Source organism: Carex rostrata, chromosome 12, assembly GCF_964058835.1.
Source record: "Carex rostrata chromosome 12, lpCarRost1.2, whole genome shotgun sequence".
NCBI lineage: Eukaryota > Viridiplantae > Streptophyta > Magnoliopsida > Poales > Cyperaceae > Carex > Carex rostrata.
In genome coordinates, this window is record NC_135929.1 from 3137728 (window position 1) to 3150126 (window position 12399).

The following is a 12399-nucleotide window of genomic DNA, read 5'->3' on the forward strand; positions in this document are numbered from 1 at the left end:
TATAAACAGGGGTGGATCTAAAATCTAATTAGAGGTGATTTAGTCATCCCTACAAAATTAAAAAATAACAGTTATGCTCTATATATTTCATAATGTTTTACAAGTACTTGTACCTTTTAGCTCTTTTAATAAATAAAATTACATTACATTAACTTATATATTCAGCATCTCCAATCTTAATTTCTAGTTCAATCTTTGTATATAAGAATTACAAGAAATGATTCATATATAATTGATGCACACTCCTTGTTGCAGAGAAGATCAATACTACAGAACATTCCAAAAGTATCCTTTTTAACATTTTTTTTTTTTTTGCCAAATGTCCTTTTTAACATTGGCTTGTAAAAGGCCAGCACAACTAGTATTTGACTATCACATTTTCTAAGAAATTAACAACTTGTGATCATAATCAGCCAACCTTATAAATGTGTTCTTATCTCCTACAACCAAAAACCACTGCCCAGAAAACCAATACACACCTTTTTCATTCTAAAACAAAATAAATGGCCTTGTACAAGAATACAAAAATAATAGGAAAAGGGGAACAAACCATAGTACTGTCCCATGGATTTGGAGCTAGCCAACATTTATGGGACAACATGCTCTCTTTCCTCCAAGAGAGGTACCAATTGGTGCTCTTTGATTGGGATTTCTCTAACAAGGCTATAGAGACCTCAAACTACACCTTGGAGCTTCTCTCTGAGGCTCTTATCTCTTTACTTGATGACTTGAAAGTGGAAAAGGTCATATTTGTTGGGCACTCCATGGCTGGAATGATCAGTTGCATTGCTTCGATCCGACGGCCTGATTTGTTCGTCCACCTTTTGCTCCTTGGTGCATCTCCTAGGTGAGAATTGATATATTGATATAGTATTTGTGACATATATATACGATGCAGGGACATATATAGCTAGTGAATTTTCACAAAATCCTTATAATTATATGAATTTAAAAAAATAATCAGAATTTTTTTGTTAACAATCCTCTTAATAATACCGCTAATTTTATTTTTTTTGGCTCCGTCAATTACATGGATTTTTTTTTTTTGCATATTTTATTAACAATTATTTATATTCTTCTTTGTTTTCTTCCAAAGAACTGCATGTTATATATAGATTTGCATCTATTATTAGTATATTATTGCTTCCTCTACAGGCATATGTCATTCTTGAATCTTGCATGTATTTTGAAAATTTCAAAAATCATTACACAACGGTAATTATCCCCCAATAAAGAAAGTATGAGAATATGAGATTGTCCACCTTATATGTGAAGTTATGAACAAATAGAAGCCTAGGTAGAGGCTATTATTTGAAAATGATTAATCTATATTTTGTGAGTAATTTACAGAGGTTGATATAGTTTGGATAAAAGTTAAAGTTAGATGATTATAAGTAGATAAAATGAAATTATGCAAGTAAAAATTTGATAAAGAAAAAGATAGAGTACCTTAAAAAATTCTTGGATAATTCTAGCTTGTATCAAAATTTTATGGTACATCAACTTGATATCCTAAAAATTATTGCACAAATTTTTAAACAAAATTGTAGATGTGTTCTTAATTATTTAAAATTTGATTGGTCATTCATCATCAAGCTATTTGAAACTCTACTCTTAGAAATTTTAAATTTTTTAAGAGACTGAACTTTATTAAAATCAATTCAAATTTATACACATGCTACATGACAATAAAAAGCATAAGCATATCTAGAATTTCAGTTTTCTAATTAAACAATAGTTCGCCACCTATCAAATTAATGGATGTATATTTGAAAGTTGAAACTGCAAAAAAAATACAGATCTGATCAGCTTTTTGACCGGTGCTAGAGAATTATTATCTTTTTATTTTAAAAATTAAAAAATAACTTATTTCATCCTTAAATTAAATCCTTTATTTTTTATTTTTCGAGCATTTGATGCAGTTAAAGCTGTCAACTAAACCTCCAAGTTCTCATATGAAACATAAAGTGCTGTACTTTTTTATTTTTTCCAAATAGTTATGTTATTTTTATGAAAAATCCTACAGTAGTCTTTTGAGATTTGAAATACTAAACCTCCATGGTAATAAAACTATGGAATAAAATAGCAGTCAAATCAAGCAATACACCATCAACAACAATTTAGTCTCAACTGGCACCTAAAATAGATAGCTAAACACTGCATTAGTAGCTCCTGACATGAACCAGGTCTAGCTTTAGACAATAAACTAATAAAGCCAAGTTGCCAGTAGCTGATCATAATATATATATATTTTTAATTACTTATTTAGAAACCTAAATGAGTAATTAAAAACATATATATATTATGATCAGTTACTGGCGACTTGGCTTTGTTAGTTTATTGTCTAAAGCTAGACCCGGTTCATGTCAGAAGCTACTAACGCGGTGTTTAGCTCGGTTTATGCAGATAAAATCAGGTCCATATTTTTTTATTTGTATGTAATGTTGTCAGCAGATCAATAATCTCCGTCACTGTCAAGATTTTAGAAAAAAAAAAAAAGGTCAATAATGTCCACATTACTGGCAAATTGGCAAATGTCAATTGTCAATTGTCGGGCCCACCATCTATATGAAAAATATCTTTACAAAAGATTAAATATATCATAGTGTATTAATATTAGGGACGACTAGAAGCTTTGAAATTTTTTATACTAGCTCCGAATACAAGAAATTCTACATATAAATTATATGTACAATTAGGCTACATCACTTCTAGTCCTTCTCAAGTTCTCAATTGTTAGAACTGAGACCTCTACAATAAAGTGACAAAATCCGTGAATAGTTTGTGCATTAATTTGTTTCGAGGTATTTCTAAATTAATAGCCCAATTAAAGAGATCTTTGAAAAAAAATTCGAACTTTTTTCGAATTATCTATGAATTATTTGTGAATTTATGAATTTACTAGTTACTTTTGAATTATTCACAAATTATTTAATATTTTTTTCCTTCCTTAAAACTTCAGAATTTTAATATATTTATATGCATTTTTAAATAAGAAATTATTTATAAATTTTAAATTTGTCACTATATCTCCGATTGACTTGTTGCTGCACTAATCAAAATTCAATAGTAAATACACTATTGTATTCACAGAAGAACCCAAGTCAAATAAAACAAATTATAGCTTTTCTTTAGAAGCCTATAGCCTCCACCCTCCATGAAAGACGATATACTATGATAAATGCACGAATCATGCTTCACCAAACCAAAGTTTCACTGTCGTTTTCTTTAAATAAATTTCTGTCAGAAAAGCGAAATGGATCTGTTCAATGACTTGCATTAATAGGGAAGACAAATTTTAGGATAATCGGTCAAACATCTTAATTTTATGCATGAATTATTTTTGAGCCTCAGTTTTTGTCCTATAATTAAAAGAAAAATATTTTGTTGTGTGATTGATTCAGCAACAATCTAAGCAATATTATACTTTTGCACATCTATCCTTTATTAATTAAGAGTAGAACTAGGGTGTTCTTAAGTTGACTAAGTTCTTTGGTGAATTCAAGTCTAAAATATGTTAAATTAGCTTCAAATGACGAATCCGAACCGTTAAAACCTGCCAATCTTACGAGTGATGCGTCTACATGTGAAAATTTTAAACATTTGAATTAATTTAGTATAATGTCAAGCGGTCAATATTAGAAGATTAATAAATGATTTTTAATGCATTTATTTTTTGAAATTTTTTTGAACTTTTGACTCTATACAAATTTTATTTCAAAATTAAATTTTTTACATGTAGACGCATTTCTCGTAAGATATGTGAATTTCAACGGTTCAAATTCGTCATTTGAAGCCGATTTAAAGGGTTTTAGACTTGAGTTCACCAAGGGCTTGGTGAACTTAAGAACACCCTAGTTCTACTCATTAATTGATAATAATAAAAAGATGAACAAAAATGAAGATTCAGAAAGTTCTATGAATTATATAAACCTTGTGTGCTAGGTACTTGAACTCTGACGATTACGAAGGAGGGTTCGAAAGAGCCGACATAGAAAAGATGCTGCCCCAAATCACCTCTGATTTTCATATGTGGGCAGAGAACATGATTTCGCGGATTGTCGGAGTAGATGATCATTCTTCGATAGAAAAACTATCAAGAAGCTTTCTTGCAATGAGGCCAGAGGTGGCGCAATCGCTTTCATCAGACATTTTTCTCAAGGACCGAAGAGACGTGCTCGAAAAAATCGAGATACCTTGCACAATTATCGGGACATCGAAAGATTTTGCCGTACCAGTTGCAGTTGGTGGGTACATGCAGAGCAAGATAAAAGGAGAAACTACATTGGAGATAATAGATGCTGAGGGGCATTGTCCATCCATGACTGCACACCACAAACTCATTGAAGTTTTTGAGAGGGTTCTTTCGTCAAAAATGATGATAAATGATGCCAAAAACATAGCTATGGAAGTTAAGGGCAGTATCACTCCATCTTATATATCCTCCTGATAGTGGGGAAGTATATTTTTTTTGTTTGTATTATTAATAAATAATGTCCAGCTTTCCTTCAGATGCTTATGTGGATGTGTCTAGTTGATATCCTCTGTTTCTGTAAAGGAATTGTGTGAAATGTACCATCTCTATTGATATTACTTCTAGCGTAGCCAGGATTTTTATCAGGGGTATATTAATTATTATTATTTTATTTTATTTAAATTATTAAATATTATTAAATAATTTTCATTGGAAGCGGAATCAGTAATTAACTATGAATTAAAATCGAGAAAATGGTAGGAATCCACCGAATTAGATCGAAAACTCGATTTTTTTGAAAGTTTACTTTGAAGCATAGTTCACAAGACTCTTCTATTAAAATTCAGCTCATTTTGAATAGTTAAACATAATAAAAATAATTTAATGCATTACATTAAATTTCAGTATATTACTTTATAAAACAGTTTAGTCTATTCCTTTCACAAAAATATAACAAATTTATTGTAGTTCCACTATCATACCATTCTTATTAACATTCTTCTTGTCATAATATTTCAAAATAGATTGATGAAAGACTACTAAAATTGTAACGACTCGGCCAATTTCACTAATCGAGAGCTTCGACTCAATCAAGAGTAAACAAAACTCAAATCCAAACCAACTATATACAAATTTGATACCGTATTTCAAAATCCAGGGGTAGGCGACTGCCTACCCCTGGATATAAGTGGCTCCGCCACTGCTTCTACGAGTAGAACTAGGGTGTTCTTAAGTTCACCAAGTCACTTTGTGAACTCAACTCTAAAATTTATTAGATTGGTTTCAAACGACGAATCTAATTTATGAACCAAAAGAGTTTCAAAAATATTATTTTGCAATTTATGCTGAAACAGGACACAATAAATATATATTGTTTGTTGTATGAAATGAGTGTCAAAGTTTTTTAAATTAAAAATAATAATATATGGCTTGGATTATACTTTGGGATTCAAAATATATTGAACTAAATTATTTGCTAACAACGTATTTTATTGGCTAATAAATTACAAATATATATTTGCTGGTTAATTGCGTCCTTGCTCAAGGTCGACCTATGGCTATAATTCTACCTATAGAATATATTTACTATTATCTGTTTAAAGCCAACGTGATAATTTCAGACAGACCATGTTAATCCAGGTTGATGGCTGAGACAAGACCACATTTTCTTGGTCAAAATAGAAAAATGAACGCCTCATCTCACTCCAGTACAGTCAACTTTGTCATGCGCGAAAAACGGAGATAGCCATTGTCAAAAAAAAAAAAAAAAAAAAGAGGTTTCCAGAGATATACTACTTTGATTAATTGTAGCAAGACAAGTCAATTGGGATAAGCTGAGATTTTCAATTTTTATTCTTCCAGAAGAAAGCTGCAAGGGAAATTAAATTTAAGAAGCTTAATTAAATTCTTTCAAATAATGAAACAAAAGAACAAACAACAGAACTTAACAGAGTACTCAACTGTAATAACCCTATATAACAAAAATGAAGTGAGCCATCCATTTTACAGCCAAGTCAGGTAGTGCATAGCCACCTCCATGATTTTAAAACTTTTAATCATGTATATTAAAATTTAATTAAATTATTTTTAAAAAGATTATATACGTTTCAGTCTCACTCATAAAATGTTAAATGTGTGCTTGTAACTTAGTGAATAGAATTTTACTGTGTTGTGAAGGCTTGAGGTCAAATTCTAACTATGATATATACATTTTATGTTTAATCTCCTAATCTGAATTTTCTTATTCCGTCCCTATTTCTTTGCATATGCTTTTTTTTTTTCTAATCCTGTCAGAGGCTGACAAGGAAATTTGGCATATGATTACTAAATTATTTTATTACAAGCATACTGTTGAGAATATAAACCTCTTCACTGTAGAACACAGTGAACTACTAGCATATATACTGCGACTTCAATTACTGTTAATGACAGATACCAAAACAAAAGCTCTTGAAGTTTCTGAGAGGGTTCTTTTATCAAAAAAAGAAAATGACAGATACCAAACTAAAGATAAGTTAATCATAACATTAAGGTCTGACTGAATTGGGTCCGATCAGCTTGTGGCTGTAAACATGTGAAAAAAAACTAACATTTAATGTTGAAAATTAATTATAATATATTTCCTATTTAAAAGTGATATACTGGAGCAAATTTCTTATTAATTAATATAATTAGCTAATAATTTGTGGTTTTCCTTGATTCAATCTATTTGCATCTATCTGCATTATTAACTAAAAATATGTAGCTTTCTCAATGGATGAGTTAGCATCAGTTATGCTATTATGCACTATCTACTTGTTAGAATGTGTACAAGGGAATGTAAATAAATGCTTTGTCAGTATTCGAACATATGCTTCCAAATTGATAGGTTAAGGTTGGTCGGCTTTTGTATAAATGGTTGTAGTTAATTCTCTGATTGCTGGTAGTTGCTGAATTCACATCCTCTCCTCTTCAATACTGCACAAGGGAATCTTTTACAATTAATGGATCTGGGTTGTTCTTTTTAACTTGGCACGAATTGCTAGCTCGAATCCCAAAGCGATGAGATTTAATCTCAAACCGTAAAGTGAGACCCATCCTCTTGGAGAGGAGCTGAATTGCTGTCATTTTGAATTGTCTAATCACTGTTTTGTTGTTGTTATTAGGTCAGCAACTCAGCTTATACAATCAATCCAAAAACAAAAAAATCAGCTTACAGGAAATTTATGAGTTGTTGTACTTGTCTAAGGAGCTTCGTTTCTTTCTTGGAAATATCTGTCTGTCCCAATTTTTAGAAGAAACATATAAATGTAATTGCAAAAAAAGGAGGCATCTGAAACTGAGACAGTTTTATTTCGTAATCTTTTTGAGCAAAGTAGGAACAATTTCACTTGAAAACTATGATAGGCAGGAGCAATACTTTCTTTTTTGTTTCATGATTTATTGATATTTCACAAGAAACGACATATATTTTCTGAACAAGAAATGATGCTTTATACAACAATTTTAAAATATGTATATCGGGTTTAATGCAACTGATATACTGTGCCAGGAATCCAGGATGATTTGTATAGTGTAAAGCCCAATAAAACGACATTTCTCGGCCCCAACAAAGAAGGTAACCTCTCCTGTCACTCGAGCATTATTAACTTTGTCATGCACATAAAAAGAAATGGTTGAAAAAAGTTATCCAATATACCCTCCAATTTATTTGATTGATTGGCTGTCATAAGGCAAGTCAATTGAGATAAACTAAGCTTTGCAAAAATGTAAGTGCTGCGGAAGTGAAATTTTACAAACTCAGATCATTTAAATTTAATAAAATTGAAGAACCCACAATAAACCTTAACAGACTAGCTCATTTAACAGAGTATTTGTTATAATAACCCTACAAGTTATAAAAAAATAAAGAAAAAAAATATTCTTTTGATAGTTCATTACAATAAATAAGACAAAATGGTAAGCTATACTATACACCATCTTTTCATAACATGCTAAAAAAAAGATGTGACTTGCACCACTGCTATACAAAGGAAGACTAAACTATCACTTGCTAGTTATATCGTTTCCAGATTTCTCTATTGCATCAGCAATTACATGCGCACATGCAGCCTTGTAAAGGGCCAGGTCAGCTTTTTGAAACAACAGGTGTGCTTTCTCTCTCTTCAATTTTGCAATTTTTGCTGCATGAATGGCTGCTGCAGATGCATCGTGCACCTTGAACTCAGACATATCAGGTTCTACTCGACAACCCCTTGGAGATTGAATAATGCCATGATGCCTTCTTGTTTTGACCAATTCTGTGCTGATTCCTGTCCTTGCCATATCTTTTGGAGATGAGATATTTAAGGGGCTATGCATACGAGGGGAGAAAGATTCACACGATTTCTTTCCTGATGATATTAACAAAAAATTCAAGTCAAAACAAAACATAAAGTAAGATACCAAGTAAAAGAAGCATTTATTCAAGCATTCCTACTCGCAAGCATGCAAAAATATTACAGACCCCATATAAAACAGAGGTACTTTGGGAAGGGTCCGATCAACAAGACAACAGAAATTTGGGTAGGTACTAACAAAAATGTAAACCATATGCTAACACGAGCACGGAAAAGCATACCAAAGGCATATAATACAGAATCAAGGTCTCTAGGAGAGGAACAGCAGTGGGGCTCGCTTGTAAGGAACTTCTTGTGAGGCCGATGTTTGGCACCCTTGTTGACTAATTCAAGGCCACGGGGTTTCAAGCAAAAAGCAAATGGAGCAGGCTTCTCTTTCTGTTCGACGCATGCCTTGTCAGAGAAATCATGTGGTAAGCTGGTACAGAGTCTGCTGGTAGACAGCTCCCATTCACGTAACTGCTTTTGATACACTTCCCATAATGGAGGCTGAATCAAAAGTACAAAAGAAACAGGTAACAGTCAAAATATTAGCCAGAAAATAGAAAATCAGAGATTTGTTTCAAGTATATCAATACCACACCGGAATTGACCAGGTATGCCATGGTCATGTACTAAAGTTCAGCAATCAATGTGAATTAGAGTACCACCCAGTAGCAAGAAATATATATATATATATATATATATGATTGAAAAAAGAACCTGAAATTCCCGAATTAAAGGCAACCCAGTCTTCTGCCTCTTGCAATGCCAGTATTCATAAACATCATTAATAAAATCTGTGTGTTTATGTTTACTTGCAATACCCTCTAATTCAACTGCACTTAATTCATCAGACTTCTTTATATATGCAAGTTTCTCGAATGAATCCAGTATCCGCTCAAAAATATCTTCACTAAATGCATCACCATTGTAGTTTTTTAACCACTCTTCATCAGAACTGTCCATGTCATAAAGCACATGAGCTGGTTCCAAGGCTCTTTGAACTTCTGTCCCCACCTCTCTATGGTATTTGGTAGAGCCATGCACATATTGCACCCCAGAGCAAATCTCATCCGGTTCATCAATTAAAAATGCATCCGGTGTAGGGATTGTTTTGGCTGGTACAACTCGAGCGTAGATTTGTGGGATCTCAAAAGTATTTGAATGTGTCCAGGAATGCCTTTTCCTTAAATGGGGTTTATCACTTGAATTAGGCTTATATATAGGTTGTGGAGTGTACGAAACTATGGTACGGCGCTTTTTTGAACGAGGGGTAAAATCATCCATGGAAAGTACAGATGTTGGAGAGACCGAGCTCAGTTGGGTTTTAGTATCCCATCCATGTGGCGACAAGACTGATGATGCAGGGGTGTTTTTGTCTGACAACAATTTAAGATGAGTGCTTAGGAACAAAGAAGGATGCAGAGACGGGCTCGTTTGATGGTAAAATAACACAACTGGAGAGTCCATTTTATGAGTAGACATGCTTTGGTAACCAACGTCTTCATGTAAGCTCTGCATATAGTGTGGTGCATGGTTAGTATCCAGATTAAAAACTATAAGAGACAAACAGGGACCAGATATACACTCCTAGTGACTAGCATACTTGACACTTTAAATCCTTTTCATGTGGTCTACACATGTTATGAGTTTCTAGTTATAAATGTACTATTGTTGCTACTTTCTGTCATTATTCATATTTTGAACAAAGTTACAACATAATAAAAACCAGTATAGCATGCTGGATAAAAACAATGCTGGCATAACTCAAATAGGAACAGAAACTCTTAGCCAATATGGCACATGTGACATGGAAATAGTAGTTTGAGTAATAAAATAGTAGTTGAAATTATACCACAGAAGAACCATTACACCAGGATGGAAACAACAGATCATTGCCACTTGAGACCTTCCGTAAATTGGCATGTGTGCAATTGGCAACAGACAGCTTTTTCACTCGAAAGCAATTTCTCTTTCTCATTCGACTCTCAATTAAACCCCATTCCAGGACCCCAAATTCATGAAATTTATATGTTAGCAAATAGAGCTCTGTGGTTTGCACATGTAAGCCTGAGATCTTAATCCCGATTGATGCACTTGGCTGTTTCCTTTCTGCATCTACCTCTGTATTTCTTCTTACTACTTTCTTCTGACAAAATCTCAAAAGAACAAAGCATAAAAGATCAACAGCTCCCTTTAAATGCCCCTCAAATGAGAAAATTCGCAACCCAATAAAGTTATCTATTAATGCCATCTCCAAACGAACTGTTTGCCAAACAGGAACTACTTCACCATGAGCCAAAAAGAGAGGCAGCCTAAGCAGCCAAGAGAGCAGTGATCTTTTAAGAGATATGTGCAACACCATTTTAGGTAAATTGTCAACTTTGCCCTTGTGCAATCGCCTCCGGGAATACACAAAAGATACCTCTTTTGTCTTTGAAGCATCGGTTTGAGCTAATCTATCAGAGATCTTTGTTGACTTGCAAAAAATCCAAGAACCGATGGGCTCCTCCTCTATCTTCATCCTCGATTCAGGATTTTTTGTGGAGATTCTATTCTTGATCTCAGTGGGGTACAATAGAAGTTTAAACCTTTCCTTTTGCAAATCGACCCATTCTTCATCATGGTCATCGTACTTTATGTGATGCCTCTTTGATTTTAGGTTATATGCTTTAACAACCCCAAAATACCATTTTTCATCAAGGGGCCAAAAGATTTGTATCCGTTGTTTCACAACCCAGTAGGGATCTATATCTCCATAAAAAACCTCATAAAAGCGCCTCCTCTTTTTGACAAAAGTAACTCCATACTGATTCTTAGGCCGTAAATTCCTTGCATTGTTGAGACCCTTTCTGCTCAATTCTAAGGTTTTCCCCTTGTCAAACCTGGTCACCTCCTTTAGCTTTATCTTGTTATTTAGTAAATTCCCAGCATAGGGACCACCTTTCTTCCTTTGGGAGATGCATCGGGGCCGTTTCGGTATTAAAAGATCATCATCTAAAGTTAACGGTTTCTCCAACCTTCCATTTATCAGAGAATTCATACTATTTTGGTTAAAATCCCTCAAAGAAACCACTTTCTTGCATCTTTTTCTCCCAAGCTCAAAAAGATGACTCTCATCTCTGACAGGTGTTGCCTGTTTTCTCTTGCGGACCTTTGTGTCAAAGTTCAACTTCAGATCATAGTCCCTCCATTTATCAAAACATGGTTTTTTGTGGCGCAAGGATCTTGTTCTTTCAGGTAGAGGAGATTTAGTGGGATCATAGATTGTTAATTCCATAAGTAAATTTTATATCGAAACCATAGGAAGAAAGGTTCAAATACTCGTATTCCACAGAGCATGCCTCATGTATCCAAAACCTAATTGAAATAATTTCCACTATTAAACCCCCAAAAAAACTCTATTTCTTCTGGATGAAAAGCAAAATTGCAACAAAATAAACTATAACGGTGATAGCACTTACCTAGATAAGAAGAAATCAATTAGCAATGAATTCTCCGCCAAATGGGGCAACGAAAACTTGGGGGAACTAATTGTCACACCAAATCTAAGGTTTACCAAGTTCCAATTGATCCAATTTATTGAGAGTGCCCAATAATTTATCGAACCTCACTGAAGTAGGGGCTAGGGTTTTCCCAATTTCTTCGCACGAGAACAATGGTCGCGACTGGACCCTCTGGACACCTGTAGAAGTGCCGACAAAAGAAAAGGCGTCCGATCCTAATCCAAGGGCCGCGTGTTTTCTAATGTCAACTAAAACCGATAATAGATCTGAACCGGAAAAACTATATGAGATTGACGGACCTGATGATTCGACTTTTTGAAAGTAATAACGCTCCAGATGAACGCGTATCCTCTGCATTAACTCAAAAGTCAAAAAGAGAATCTTTTAAGTGTGATGCCTGTCGGCCGTCTGATCTCAGGATCGGAGCCAGCCCGGAGCTTTTCAATATTAGTGTGGATTTCAATCGAACACGGATCTATTAACACATGGTGAGTATCGAGATGTGGTTGAAAATAAGATAATTATATTTTCTTGTCAAAATAAAAAACATAGTTAAAAT

At 33.6% G+C, this 12399-nt stretch overlaps 2 protein-coding genes across 3 annotated transcripts; one reads left to right on the forward strand and one right to left on the reverse strand.

Annotated features, from left to right (window-relative positions):
- The first annotated feature begins 385 nt into the window (after window positions 1-385).
- Window positions 386-4586, forward strand: LOC144563421 (karrikin insensitive 2 receptor IA-like). The gene is made up of 2 exons (XM_078312894.1): window positions 386-847; window positions 3946-4586. Exons 1-2 carry the CDS (start codon window positions 504-506, stop codon window positions 4448-4450), a joined length of 849 nt encoding a protein of 282 aa, XP_078169020.1. The 5' UTR covers window positions 386-503; the 3' UTR covers window positions 4451-4586.
- Window positions 4587-7743: 3157 nt separating this feature from the next.
- LOC144562754 (uncharacterized) lies at window positions 7744-12071 on the reverse strand. Of its 2 annotated transcripts, none has more exons than XM_078312008.1 (5): window positions 11944-12071; window positions 10190-11694; window positions 9055-9849; window positions 8574-8841; window positions 7744-8346 (listed from the first exon to the last, which is right to left on the reverse strand). In XM_078312008.1, the coding sequence occupies exons 2-5, from the start codon at window positions 11612-11614 to the stop codon at window positions 8000-8002; spliced, it is 2835 nt and encodes a 944-aa protein (XP_078168134.1). In that variant the 5' UTR covers window positions 11615-11694; window positions 11944-12071; the 3' UTR covers window positions 7744-7999. The 2 variants fall into 2 exon arrangements, with proteins under 2 accessions (XP_078168134.1, XP_078168133.1); XM_078312007.1 differs by having other exon boundaries at window positions 11799-12033.
- Window positions 12072-12399: the final 328 nt, after the last annotated feature.

Excerpts from the sequence above, each read along its gene's own strand:
- LOC144563421 (XM_078312894.1), top strand. The coding sequence starts at position 504 with ATGGCCTTGTACAAGAATACAAAAATAATAGGAAAAGGGGAACAAACC. Across the intron at positions 848-3,945 it reads CTCCTTGGTGCATCTCCTAG|GTACTTGAACTCTGACGATT; the intron begins GTGAGAATTGAT and ends CTTGTGTGCTAG.
- LOC144562754 (XM_078312008.1), bottom strand. The coding sequence starts at position 11,614 with ATGGAATTAACAATCTATGATCCCACTAAATCTCCTCTACCTGAAAGA. Across the intron at positions 8,842-9,054 it reads CTTTAATTCGGGAATTTCAG|CCTCCATTATGGGAAGTGTA; the intron begins GTTCTTTTTTCA and ends CTTTTGATTCAG. Across the intron at positions 8,347-8,573 it reads TTCTGTATTATATGCCTTTG|GAAAGAAATCGTGTGAATCT; the intron begins GTATGCTTTTCC and ends TAATATCATCAG.